The following is a 14,948-nucleotide window of genomic DNA, read 5'->3' on the forward strand; positions in this document are numbered from 1 at the left end:
GTTACTCAAGAGACTGAAGAAGGAAGATCACTTAAGCCAAGGAGTTCAAGGGTGCAGTGAGCTATGATTGTGCTGCTGCACTCCAGCCTGGATGATAGTTAGACTCCCAACTCAAAAGAAAAAAAGAAATGAAAAGAAACCTAAATCATTATCTATTCTAGTAAGAAATCACTAGAAAATGTCTCAAGCTAATAATGAAAAAATAATTGTATAAGTCTATCAATCCTATCATTAAAAACAAGCATTACAAAAGGGAACTCTGGAGAGCTGAAAAGGGAATTAAGATTTATAAAATGTTTCCTAAAACTGTTTTTTTAAATCTGTATGTATGTTTTTGATTTAAAGACTTAAAAATTATTTTAACATAACTACTGAGCTTATAAAAAAGGATTATAGAGAAATACTATGCATAATTATATACCAGTAAATGAGGTAACTTAGATGAAATGGACAATTCCTAGAAAGATACAAACTACCAAAACTGACTCAAGAAGAAATAAACAGTATAAATAGAAGTACAGGCCGGGCGTGGTGGCTCACGCCTGTAATCCCAGCACTTTGGGAGGCTGAGACGGGTGGATCACGAGGTCAAGAGATCGAGACCATCCTGGTCAACATGGTGAAACCCCGTCTCTACTAAAAATACAAAAAATTAGCTGGGCATGGTGGCGCGTGCCTGTAATCCCAGCTACTCAGGAGGCCGAGGCAGGAGAATTGCTTGAACCCAGGAGGCGAAGGTTGCGGTGAGCCGAGATCGCGCCATTGCACTCCAGCCTGGGTAACAAGAGCGAAACTCTGTCTCAAAAAAAAAAAAAAGTACAACAGGAAGTTGATTTAGTAATCAAAAACTATGCACAAGCCAGGCACAGTGGTTCACACCTGTAATCTTAGCACTTTGGGAGGCTAAGGCAGGTAGATTGCCTGAGACCATAAGAAACCAGCCTGGGTAACATGGTGAAACCCTATTTATACAAAAATGAGTATGGTGGCACACATCTGTAGTCCCAGCTACTTAAGGGGCTGAGGTAGGAAGATCACTTGAGTCCTGGAGGTCGAGGTTGCAGTGAACTGTGATCATGCCACTGTACTCCAGCCTGAGTGACAGAGCAACACCACATCTCAAAAAAATAAATACATAAAATGAAACTGCACAAAGAAAAGCCCAGGCTCAGATGGCATCGTTGGTGGTAAATCTCATCAAACATTAATATCAATTCTTCACACATTCTTCCAAACAGAAGAGGAAAGAACACCTCCCAGTTTATTCCGTGAGAGCAGTTTTATCCTGATACCAAAACTAGACAGAGATATCAGACATCAAAAAAACACCACAGACCAGCATCTCTTTATGAATATGGATGCCTTAATCCTCAACAAAATGCTGGCCAGCCAAATTTAGCAACGTATATAAAAGAATTATATATCATGACTGTATTAGTTCATTTTTATGCTGCTGATAAAAGACATACCTGAGATTGGGCAATTTGCAAAGAAAGAGGTTTAATTGGTCTTACAGTTTCATGTGGCTCAGGAAGCCTCACAATCATGGCAGAAGGCAAGGAGGAGCAAGTCACGTCTTACATGGATGGCAGCAGGCAAAGAGAGAGAGAATGAGCCAAGTAAAACAGGTTTCCCCTTATTAAACCATCAGATCTCGTGAGACTTACTCACTACCACAAGAACAATGTGGTGAAACCACCCCTATAATTCAGTTATCTCCCATGGGTCCCTCTAACACTTGGGAATTATGGGAGTATAATTCAAGATGAGACTTGGGTGGGGACACAGAGCCAAGCCATATCAATGACCAATTGGGATATTTCCCAGGAATGCAAGGTTAGATTAACATCCAAAAATGTTAATATAATGCACTATATCAATAGTAAAAATACAGAAACCACATAATTATCTGAATAGACATAGGAAAATAAAACACTTAAAAGAAAACAGGAATATTCATGACCTCGGATTTGGCAGTGGATTGTTAGATACAGTATCAGAAGCAGAGGCAACAAATGGAAAAACAGATAAGTTGGAGTTCATCAAAATTTAAATTTTGCAGTATTCCAAGAACAAGAGTACTGATGTGACCGTGGAAATCATTGGCACATTTTTAAGGCACGGAGTAATTATGTTTTTAAAGATGCTGTCTGATGTGACAAAAATGGACTAGTGTAAGAGAGGAAAGAGGAAAAGGTAAAGCTGATATTGAAAGGAACCTAAGTTGTCATCTGTTTTAGGAAATCACTAGAAAATGTCTCAAGCTGATAAATGAAGAAATTCGTATAGAAATAGACAAATAGGTCAATGGAACGTGAAGGAAGGTCCAGAGACACTTAGGTTTATATGGGAGATTAGAGGTGTCACTTCACGAGGAAAGGATTATTGGTATATGGTTTGGGAGCAATTGAGATGTCTGTCCCTATGGGAGAAATAATGCTGAATCTCTAAACCAAAGTAAACTAGATGAACTAAAGTATATATTCTAGCACTCTTTTTTTTTTTTTTTGAGACTGAGCCTTACTCTGTTGCCCAGGCTGGAGTGCAGTGACACAATCTCCGCTCACTGCAACTTCTGCCTCCCAGGTTGAAGAAATCCTCTGGCCTCAGCCTCCCAAGTAGCTGGGATTACAAGCACACACCACCACACCCAGCTAATTTTTGTATTTTTAGTAGAGACAGGATTTCACCATGTTGGCCAGGCTGGTCTCGAACTCCTGACCTCAAGTGATTTGCCTGCCTCAGCCTCCCAAGGTGCTGTGATTACAGGTGTGAGCCACCGTGCCTGGCCTGTTATAGAAGTAATCCTATAGTTTTGTCTTCAGCAGTATGTAATAGATGTTTCTCAATTTCTACATTGAGAGCTGTGCCATCTTCCAAGACTGTGTTGTATAGTATTCCATTGTTTCAGTATAACATAATTTATTCCCCTCATGTTGTATATTCAGATGTATTTTTCATAGAGTAGGTTCAGCAAGGTCCAAAATGAAGTGTGCAGATTTGGATACTTGTGTCACGTGATTATAAATGATTTGAGTTTCTCTCTTCCTTAATTCTCTATATAATTTGAATTTCAAAGTAATGCAGTTGACTACTTCCTAAGCAGAAAAGAATTATGTAACTTATCTTAAATGATCTGAGTAAGCTTTACGTTGTTCCTATTTCCACAGAACAAACTTACTTTAACTTCAAATTGTAGACTTGTTAGGTTAACTGCTTTTGAGAAGATTAGATATCCCTTCTCCTTGTAATTGCTTGCTAGGAAAACTAAAGTACTGTACTAGTATGTAACAGAGTAACCCTGGAAACTGTCATGGTTAACTTTTGCCATTGTCTGTTAGGTTATAGTTATTATACTTTTCATATTCCCTTCTTACCTTCAAAAAAAAATGGTAAGTCAATATTTTTTTATCTTTCTAACAAAGCAGTTTGAAAGCAAATAAGAGTCTCTTCCTTTGCCCTGGAAAAGCTGCTCAAGCTTCGTGCTATTGAACAAAAATATGGGGGTAGAAAATGGTCTCATTGAGTAACAAAAATATATTCATCTACTTCTTGTATGCCTCTGTTTTTTAGGCAGCACAGTCAGTGCTGATATCATTATTTGAACTCAATACCCCAGAGTTTACAATGTTATTAGGAGCTTTACCAAAAACTTTTCAGGATGGTGCTACCAAGCTTCTTCATAATCACCTTCGAAACACTGGCAATGGAACCCAGGTAATTCTGACTTACTTTCTTGGCTATTCTATAATGTGATGGTTGATTTAACAATAATTGCTTTCTTTTATACAACGTAAACTTGATCCTTACTATATAATTTTTGCATCTTTATTTGGCATTTCCTGAGCAGAATTAAATATTGTCTTGGAAAGAATAGAGTCCCTATGCCTGTCCTGTTTATATTATATTATAATTTGTATAGATTAGGATGGTGGTAAACGGTGGCTAGGGCATGAACAAGAAAAGCAAAATATGAGCAAAACATAGATGAGAGCACCAGCTGGAAGCCGTTAGAATCAGGACATGCTCTTTAGTTGAACCAATTATTATTTGAGTACTAATGGGGATGACTCAAGAAATAAGTTCTGAGTAAATGAAACCTTGAAATGATATATGTGTGTGTATATATATGTGTGTGTGTTTGTATATACATGTATGTATTTTTTACTGGTATGAAATAACTTTACATAATATGCCTAAAGAATTGAACTAAAGAATTAAAGAGAGACATTTGATAGCAAACAAAGGAGATGCACTGATGGCAGCCTTAAGGTAAAGTCTGAGGAGGGTTAAAAGTAATCCTAAAACAATTTCTTGTGAACCAGAGTCAGTCATCTTTTGAAAAGGAGTAAGGATTATGTCATTATATCTTAAAAATAGACATATTAATAATATGACTAGATTTAACTCCCTTGGTGTAAAGCAAAGTCAAGGAGGAATAAAATTTGAGTATTAGTAATGGTTAGAAGAAGGAAATTAGCTTAGAACAGAAAGCTAATTTAAAATTACTAGTTTAGGATATCATTGAATCCTTGAGGGAAAGGATGTTGATAATATTTGAGAGCAGGAAGTAGGTGAGAACAGAAAAAGTCTAAAGAGTTATATAATTAAGTAGGAAGAAATTTTTTCCCATGAAAACCAGACATAACTACATGAATATTTAAAATACTGACCTGGAAATATAGCCTTTAAGTGTGGTTCAACCTAATGTTTGTGTGGCTTCCTTAAGAATTTTTTTAAGTGAACTTATTTGTAATATGTTAATATTTCTTTGACTCCCTTCATCAGAGTTCCATGGGGAGTCCTTTGACAAGACCAGCACCACGATCACCAGCTAACTGGTCCAGTCCTCTTACTTCTCCTACCAATACATCACAGAATACTTTATCTCCAAGGTAATAAAAGGATGATTTTTCATGATGGTTTGTGTTTGTAAATTCCTATTCTTTTTTTTTTTTTTTTTTTGAGACAGAGTCTCGCTCTGTCGCTCAGGCTGGAGTGCAGTGGTGTGATCTCAGCTAACTGCAACCTCCGCCTCCTGGGTTCAAGCAATTCTCCTGCCTCAGTCTCCCAAGTAGCTGGGATTACAGGCACACGCCACCACACCTGGCTGATTTTTTGTATTTTTGACAGAGACGGGGTTTTACCATGTTTGCCAGGCCCGTCTCAAATTCCTGACCCAGGTGATGCGCCTGCCTCAGCCTCCCAAAACGCTGGGATTACAGGCATGAGGCACTACGCCCGGCTGTAAATTCCCATTCTTAAAAAGCAAGCATTAATATAATTCCAGTCAATTCCCACTTGACTTGAAAGGTCTTAGAAAAGTAGAACCTTAGCAAATTTAAAAAATTTTAAGTTTATTTGAAAATTAACTACTTAAATGATAATACATAGGATTTGGAATTTTTTAATAAGTGGAAAGAAAACCTGACAACTTTTTAAAATAAATTACTGCTTATTATATTAAATGGCATAATTATATTTCTCAGAAATGCTATATAAATCCAGTAAATTGTAAATTATGTCTTTCAATTACATTATACTACTCAGTATAAGTGGTGATAAGGTCAATTATAATGATGAATTTGAAAAATTAAGTTTACAGACAAAACATAAAAATATATAACAAATAAGGAAAGGTTAAATATATAATGAATATATGACATATTTATTATATATGTAAATAAATATAAATTTATTATATATAATATATATTTATTATATATCATGAATTACATATATAACTATATTTAATGAATTACATATGTAATATGTCATATATTCATTATATATAACCCTTCCCTATTTGTTATTTTTATGTTTTATCTGTAAGCTTAATATTTTCATTATGTATGTAATGAATTATATCTAGATATATATCATTATATATGTAATTAATATATAAATCATAATATCTATATAAATATATGAATTATAGATATTTATATAAAAACTATATAGATATAATCTGTTACATATTATATAGATATAATTCATTACATATATAATATCTGTGTAATTCATTGTGTATATAATAATATAAAATGTGTCATATATTCATTATATTTATATATGAATTATATGTATATACATATACATAATAAATAGTGAATATATACCTCTGAGGAAAATATATGACCGAGAGATTGGGCCTTAATACAAAATAAAAGATGTGTATAATTTTCACACATTTGTGTGATTCAAGCATGAGCTGAATTTTAAATGACATTCTTGACTCCTTAGTAGACTAAAATTTTACTTTCTTTTCCTTGCCTTTTGAAAAATTGTTTGCATAGAAGTTCAGCATTACTGATCAATAGAGAAATGCAAATCAGCCCCACAAAGAGATACCATTTCACACCAGTCAGAATGGTTATCATTGAAAAGTCAAAAAATAACAGATGCTGGCAAGGTTGTAGAGAAAAAGGGACACTTTTACACTATTGTTGGGAGTGTAAATTAGTTGATCTATTGTGGAAGATAGTGTAGCAATTCCTCAAAGACCTAGAGACAGAAATATCATTTGAGCCAGCAATCCCACTACTAGATACATACCCAAAGGAATATAAATCATTCTGTTGTAAAGACACATGCACGTGTATGTTCACTGTAGCACTATTCATAATAGCAAAGACATGGAATCAATCTAAATGCCCATCAGTGATAGACTGGTTAAAGAAAATGTGGTACATATATACCATGGAATACTAAGCAACCATAAAAAAAATAAAATAAAATCATGTCTTTCGCAGAGACATGGACAGAGCTGGAGACCATTATCCTTAGCAAACTAACACAAGAACAAAAAAATAAATGCTATGTGTTCTCATTTACAAGTAGGAGCTAAACGATGAAAACACATGAACACATAAAGGGGAACAACACACCCTGGGGCCTACCAAAGTGCAGAGGGTAGGAGGAGGGAGAGAATCAGGAAAAATAATTAACAGACACTAGGCCTAATACTTGGTTGATAAAATAATCTGTACAACAAACCCCCATGACACACGTTTACCTATATAACAAATCTGTACATTCTGAACAAATACCCCTGAACTTAAAAGTTTTTTTTCAAAAGGAGTTGGGCTGGGTATGATGGCTCACACCTGTAATCCCAGCTCTTTGCTAGGCTGAGGCGTGCAGATTACTTGAGGTCAGGAGTTCAAGACCAGCCTGATCAACATGGCAAAACCTCATCACTACTAATAATACAAAAATAGCCGGGCATAGTGGCGCATGTCCATAGTTTCAGCTACTCAGGAGGCTGAGGCAGGAGAATCACTTGAACCCAGGAGGCGGAGGTTGCAGTGAGCCAGTATCATGCCACCGCACTCCAGCCTAAGTCACAGAGCAAGACTCAGTCTCAAAAAAACGAGGAGTTTGGTATTCATATTTAATAGCTTGACTTTTGTCATTAGCCATGTACTATAGTATGCTTCATCAAGTTATTCTTTAAAATTACTGGATAATACATCAACATCTAAAAAAGAAAAATATATTGCAAACATTTTCTAGCCTATTTTTTCCATTCTACATATATGATAAATTTGGTAGCTAAATTCCAGCTTCAGTTGAATTTTAGCATTTGATTATAGAGTTCATGTTAATAACATTTATGGATCAGGCACAATGGCTCACACTTGAAATCCCAGCACTTTAGGAGGCCAATGCAGGAGGATCACTTGAGGCCAGGAGTTTGGTACAAACCTGGGCAACATATAGAGACGCCATCTCTACAAAAGAATTTTTAAAAATCAGCCAAGCATGATGGTATGTATTTGTAGTCCTATGTAGTCCTAGCAGCTTGGTAGGCTGAGGCTGGAGGATTGCTTAAGCCTAGGAGTTTCAAGGCTGCAGTAAGCTATGGTCGTACTACTGCACTCCATTCTGGGCAGCAGCAAGACCCTGTCCCTTAAAAAAAATAAATAAATTGTCCAGGCACGGTGGCTCACACCTGTAATCCCATCACTCTGGGAAGCCGAGGTGGGCAGATCACCTGAGGTCAGGAGTTCGAGACCAGCCTGGTGAAACCCCATCTCTACTAAAAATACGAAAAAATTATCTGGACATGGTGGCAGGAGCCTCTACTTGGGAGGCTGAGGCAGGAGAATCGCTTGAGCCTGGGAGACAGGTTGCAGTGAGCTGAGATTGTGCCACTGCACTCCAGCCTGGGCAACCAGACTGAAATTCTGTCTAAAAAAAAAAAGTTATGTTCAATGTTAAAAATCCTCTCCCTTCTTACAAATTTGTTTTAAAATACATTTATCTCTTCTTCAAGCAGTACCATTATTGGGAGTTAATCACAGAGATTGGCCGACTTTCTGTAAAGGGTCAGGTGGTAAATATTTTAGGCCTTTTGAGTCATGGTCTTTGAGTCTCTACTCAGCTCTGCTATTGTATGAAAACAACCATCAACAATAGAAATAAAAAATAACCATAGACAATACCTAAATAAATAGGCATAACTATGTTAAATAAAATTTTATTTATAGACGCTGAAATTTAAATTTTATCTAATTTTCATGTATATAAATTCATTATATTTATATATGAATATATGTATAAACATATATATAGTAAGTAAATAGTGAATATATACCTCTGAAGAAAAAATATGACTGAGAGATTGGTCCTTAATACAAAATAAAAGATGTGTATAATTTTCACACACTTGTGTGATTCAAGCATGAGCTGAATTTCAAATGACATTCTTGACTCCTTAGTAGACTAAAATTTTATTTCCTTTTCCTGACCTTTTGAAAAATTGTAGAAAATTAGATAAAATTTAAATTTCAGTGTCCATGAATAAAATTTAAAACGATTTAAAAATGTAAGAAACATTCTTGGCTTGCCATCCATAGTTTGCTGACCTGTGGTTAATCAGAACATTTTTGAAGGTGGAAACACAAACCAGTTATTAAGGTCTGTGCATTCTAGAGTAACTGTAAGGTGTCTTTGGTGGAAGGACAAAGGGACATGTACTTTAACTATATATAGCGCTATTTTTTGTTTTGCTAATTATGCTCTGGAGAATATACATTCTCTAATCTTGTCTTTGTAAATATCCTTATATAATTTCCTCAAATGTGTTTGTATTTTAAAACTACACCTAAATGAAAATTACTGTCGTCTTTTTCGTAGTGCATTTGATTATGACACAGAAAATATGAACTCTGAAGATATTTATAGCTCTCTTAGAGGTGTTACCGAAGCAATCCAGAATTTCAGCTTCCGTAGCCAAGAAGATATGAATGAGCCATTGAAAAGGGATTCTAAAAAAGATGATGGCGATTCAGTGAGTATTTTAATATCTTTACTTTGCAGACTATTTCATTGTTCATTAAGAACTTTTTAAATTAAAAGTTGCTTTCTCTCATTTTTGAATATACTTATTTGGGGATCAGTCACTCTACAAGTATTTACTGAGTATCTACCACATAGCAGTCACTGTTTGAGGCATTAGATTTATATGACAAAATCACCAAATTCCTTTTAGATTTTCATATAGAGATGAGTATTAGAGTTTTAAGATAGAATGTGCTTTGGAGGAAAGTGAGTCTATTTTAGATTTTGTGGTCCGAGAAGACCTCTCTCCAAAGGTAGCATTTGCATTGAAACCTAAATAAAGCCACATAAAATCCAGAGGAGAATTCCATGAAAGAATTAGCAAATCTTAAGTCATTTAGATGGGAACAAGCTTTGTACAATTGAGGACTAGGAAGAAAACCAGTGTAGTTGGAGCATTATGAGAGGAAAAGAGGAGTGGAACATGGGCCAGATCACAGTGAGTCTTGTAAGAATACCTAAGGAGTTAGAGAATTTTTTTTTCTCGTTAGGTGTAGTGATAGTAATTTGCATCATCAGTTTATGTGGCTCCAGATAAGAATGTGTTTTATTTTGTTTTTTTAGTTAATGTGCCAAATGTTTTATTTTTTTTAACATGCAAGTAACTGACTCTCAAAGTATTTTTAAAATCACAAGACATTACACTGAAGTAAGAATGTTGTAACCTACAAATTCTTATATATTTAATATTATTGACATATTTGAATATTGTTTAGTTTATTGCTTCTGCTATTATGTACAGAGTGGTTTTTTACTTTGCTGCTTCTTAGACTTTTCTCTAACAGTTTAGACTTTTCTCTAACAGCTTAGACTTTTCACAAAATGAGACATCCCACCAGTTCCTGTGGAATTCATTGTTTTTCAGTGTTTGCAAAGTTACAGAACATTGTAGTGCTTCAGCACATCTCTAAAGGGCTCCTTCCTCTGCCTTCCTGCCATCTTTCCTTCTGTTGTTTTTCTCACAGTGCCTATCTGGCAGAGCTAAATTGTGGTGGGCCTAGTAAACTGGCTGCCAAAACCCAGCTTATCACTGATATTTGAGCTTCCCTACCCTTAAAGGCTGCATGTGGTAGCAATAACAGATTAGTAAGAATCACTGCTTCATTGAGACTCAGTTTGGTTTTGTTTTTTTCAGACACAGCATAATACAGGGTAGGGAACTCAAATTGTGAATTTTGACAGAGTGAGTTCAAATCCCAGTTCCAGGTAGTTATTAGCTAATGAGGTTATCACCTTTAAGCTTCGATGTCTTCATTAAGAAAATAGGGATATCACTGCTTACCTTAAAAGTTCTTGTGAGTGTAGTAAATCATATGACTCTTTTCAGCTCAGACCTCTTTTCCTGAGTTCCACATTCACATTCAGCTGCCTGTTTGAATTCCTGGTCTTCTCCCCTGAAGCTGATCTTCCCTATCTTAGTTGATGGCAACACTAGTTCCCTAGCCAAAAACCATGGACAAGAGTTGTTACTGAGTCCTCTATTTTTCTCATCCTCCATACCAAATCTGTCAGGAAATCTGTTGGCTCCCCCTACAGAATGTATCCAGAATTCAGCCTATTCTCACCACTGCCTTTCTGGTTTGAACCATCATCTTCACCAGTTCTCTCACCTTGATTATTAAAATTTGGCCTCCTTGATTATGCCCTTGACCTCCTACTATTCTCACTCTCACTCAACTCTGTAGGAGGTCCATGTCTCAGAGTCAAAACCAGAGTCTACACAATAGGCTTTTTTTCTGTTACCTCTCTGGCCTCATCTCCTACTAGTTTCCTCCTTGTTCACTCTGCTTCTGCCACACTGGCCTCCTTGCTGTTCCTTGAACTTACTAGGCATGTTCCTTCCTCAGGATCTGTGTATTGGCTGTTTTCTCTACCTGAAACATTCTGCCTCCAGATAGCCCCTGGGCTAATTCCCTTACTTCCTTCAGGTGTCTACTAAAATGGCTTCACAGTGAACCCTACTCACCCTGTTTAATGTGTGAACTCCATCCTCCCACCTCAGCATTTATGATTCCTCCTTCTAACATACCATATACTTTATTCATTTATTAAGTTTTTTTTATTGTCTGTCCCTCCATTAAATATAAACTCCATTGGGATAGATATCTTTCTCTCTTTCGCTCACTAATGTATTTCCCAGTGCCATGAACAATGCCAGGCATATAATAGTTGCATAGTAAATATTTTAAGAATATTTGTAAGGTGCCTAGCAAATGGCTTGGCACATAGTTGCCCAGTGGCAGGTGGTGATGCTGATACTCGTGGCAGTAATTACTTTGATACCAGTATTTGTATAAGTATATATATTCATATTTTGGTAAGTTCAGCAATGTGCCCAAATTCCTTTGTCATTCTTCCAAAAGTTATGCAGGCCTTTTAAGCCTTTCTTTTCTTTTTTCCGTAAAGCAAGCCTTTTTAAATTTGATTTTATTATGCTTTGTTGACATACCATCGTATGATATACCATTACCTTATTAATGGAATCTGGCAGTTTGTAGTGCTGTGTTGCTTATGAAAGTTCTTTTGTATCTTTAACTGACATGGAGAAGCTGCTGGTAGTCACACTGTATATATTGTCTGACCAAGTCATTGGCAAGGGAACTCTAATAATCATTAGAGGCAGCATTCTTTTACAGTTCTTATTTGCCTTCACAGCTGTAGTTTAAGCTTTGACATCTGGAATATGTTTTAACTCACAATGTTGATTGCTGTTACTTAAATTTTTTAGCTGGTTATTGTTATCTTTTTTAAATTGTCTTTTAAGCAGTAGAGAAATATCTTTTTAGAATGTTAAATAGATATAAATAATTACTTAAAATGAGTTAATTTGCTATGCCTTCCCCTTCCCATTGATAGATATGTGGTGGTCCTGGGATGTCTGACCTAAGAGCAGGAGGTGATGCTACTGACTCAAGCCAAACAGCTCTTGATAATAAAGCTTCATTGCTCCATTCGATGCCTACTCACTCCTCTCCACGCTCTCGAGACTATAATCCATATAACTACTCAGATAGCATCAGTCCCTTCAACAAGTCTGCCCTCAAGGAAGCCATGTTTGATGATGATGCTGACCAGTTTCCTGACGGTACGTTCTGGGTCACTCTGCTACTGTCTGTTTTGGAGAACCTGGTAATCAATGAAGTAAAAGAAATGCATATGCTCTTTTATTATAACTCCCAAAAAGTAAGGATTTTTAGAATAAGAATGTTTTCTCCCATCTTCTGGGAACTCATCTCTAGTGGTTTGGTTGTTTTCTTCCTCTGAATGAGAAACAGGGTAGTCATCTTGACGATCATGCTGAAAATCAAGAAAACCTTAGTTATCTCCCAGAAATAACTAAAACCAGTTGTAGCTTATAAATATACTTCATCTCTAGAAAGAATTTATTTGGTCATTTATATTAATAAAATACATTTCAAGAACAAAACATGAAGGAAGTTACCATAAGGATTTGGATTTGGGTGAAATGGGCTTAGTTCTAAGCTCTAACGCGTACTAAGCTGCATAGCCTGGCAAGATGGTTAACTTTCCCGAATCTCAATTATCACCTCCAAAAAAGGGTGATGACGATTATCCTACCTGTCCTAATCCCAGTGTAGAGTAAGATGCAGGTAAGTGATATAAAAACTGATGATAAAGCACAAAACACTACAAATGTTTTAGTGTTTTGTTTAAGAGACTGGTATCACTCTGTCACCCAGTCTGAAGTGCATTTGCTTAATCATAGCTCACTGCAGCCTTGTCCTCCTAGGCTCAAGCAATCCTGCCACCTCAGCCTCCTGAGTAGCTGGGACTATGGACCACCATACTCAGCTAATTTTACTTTATTTAATAAATTTTCTATAGAGATGTTGCCTCCCTATGTTGCCTAGGCTAGTTTCAAACTCCTGACCACAAGTGATCCTCCCACCTCAGCCTCTCAAAGTGCTGGAATTATAGGTATGAGCCACTGGGCCCGACCTAGTTATTTTTAATAGTAAGAAAATGTGCATTTTATTTCATAATTAATTAATTAATACTTTTGTGTTTTTAAGATTCTAGTACTATATAGTAATATATATCCATACATAAATAAACTTGAAAGCCTTTCTCTCAACACTATCCCATGATGCTGTATTCAGGTTTTTCTTTATTCTCATAATGTTGCCGTCAGTGAGCATATTTCTGCGTGAACCTTGATGCCCATAAATAATTCTTTTTGTGTGTGTCAAGAATCTTAAGAACAATCGATGGTCATGCACAGTGGCTCATGCCTGTAATTCCAGCACTTTGAGAGGCCAGAGTGAGACCCTGTCTCAAAAAAAAAAAAAACACATTGAGATACCGTCTCACACCAGTTAGAATGGTGATCATTAAAAAATCTGGAGACAACAGATGCTGGAGAGGATGTGGAAAAATAGGAACGCTTTTACACTGTTGGTGGGAGTGTAAATTAGTTTAACCATTGTGGAAGACAGTGTGCCAATTCCTCAAGGATCTAGAAATAGAAATACCATTTGGCCCAGCAATCCCATTACTGGTTAGGTACCCAAAGGGTTATAAATCGTTCTGTTATGAAGACACCTGTACACGTATGTTCACTGCAGCACTGTTTACAATAGCAAAGACTTGGAACCAACCCAAATGCCCATCAGTGACAGATTGGATAAACAAAATGTGGCACATATACACCATGGAACACTATGCAGCCATAAAAAAGAATGAGTTTATGTCCTTTGCAGGGACATGGATGAAGCTGGAAACTATCATTTTCAGCAAACTGACACAAGAACAGAAAACCAAACACTGCATGTTCTCACTCATAAGTGGGTATCGAACAATGAGAACATATGGACACAGGGAAGGGAACATCACACACTGGGGCCTGTTGGGGGTTGGGGAGCTAGGGGAGGAATAGCAGGGGGTGGGGGGTTTAGGGAGGGATAACTTTAGAAGAAATGCCTAATGTAGGTGATGGGGGGATGGAGGCAGCAAACCACCATGGCATATGTATACCTATGTAACAATCTACATGATCTGGACATGTACCCCAGAACTTAAAGTATAATAATAAAATTTTTTTTAAAAAAGAACAATGAAGGTAATTCACTCTTAAGAGATTTCTAGAAATAGAATTGCTTACTTAAAGGATAGGTGAATTTAAAGTTTGAGACTTATTACCTATTTACATTTCAAAATACTTGACTAGTTTAAGTAATGCTGATGTTCTCACCAACACAGAATGTTTAAAAATTTTTGTGATTGTGATGGACTGTGCATTTCCTTGATTATTAGATATTGAGTAATTACATATTAGAAATCTTTTAAAATTTTTATTAACAGGAAATAGATTCATTTGTAGTTATTTGATTACTAGGGAAGTTGAGGAGGGTTTTTATTACCTTCACTTTATGTATCACAAATATCAAAAAGCCAAAATGATGACAGTTTACTAAATTTAAATTGCATAAGGATCTAGAAAATTGCCACAATTACAGAGTTTGATGTGTTTTAATCTGTCACAAATGGTTGACTGTCTTGTTGAGGTTTAGTCATGACAGCGGTATAACTAGAGTGAATAAATTGAACATAGCATGAAAGTATCCACTAAACACTATGTAGTA

At 36.1% G+C, this 14,948-nt stretch overlaps 1 protein-coding gene across 50 annotated transcripts in view; it reads left to right on the forward strand.

Annotated features, from left to right (window-relative positions):
• The window catches only part of CLASP2 (cytoplasmic linker associated protein 2), a 239,241-nt gene that overhangs the window by 173,566 nt on the left and 50,727 nt on the right, over positions 1-14,948 (forward strand). For all 50 annotated transcript variants that reach the window (XM_021666448.2, XM_021666452.2, XM_064378526.1 and 47 more), the window contains 4 exons: positions 3,574-3,717; positions 4,789-4,895; positions 9,142-9,295; positions 12,202-12,430. In XM_021666448.2, the coding sequence (XP_021522123.1) occupies positions 3,574-3,717; positions 4,789-4,895; positions 9,142-9,295; positions 12,202-12,430 (634 nt within the window). The remainder of the gene's footprint in view (positions 1-3,573; positions 3,718-4,788; positions 4,896-9,141; positions 9,296-12,201; positions 12,431-14,948) is intronic.

This window comes from Aotus nancymaae, unplaced genomic scaffold, assembly GCF_030222135.1.
Source record: "Aotus nancymaae isolate 86718 unplaced genomic scaffold, 86718_ANA_hifiasm-v0.15.2.pri h1tg000019l, whole genome shotgun sequence".
In the NCBI taxonomy this organism is placed as follows: Eukaryota; Metazoa; Chordata; class Mammalia; order Primates; family Aotidae; genus Aotus; species Aotus nancymaae.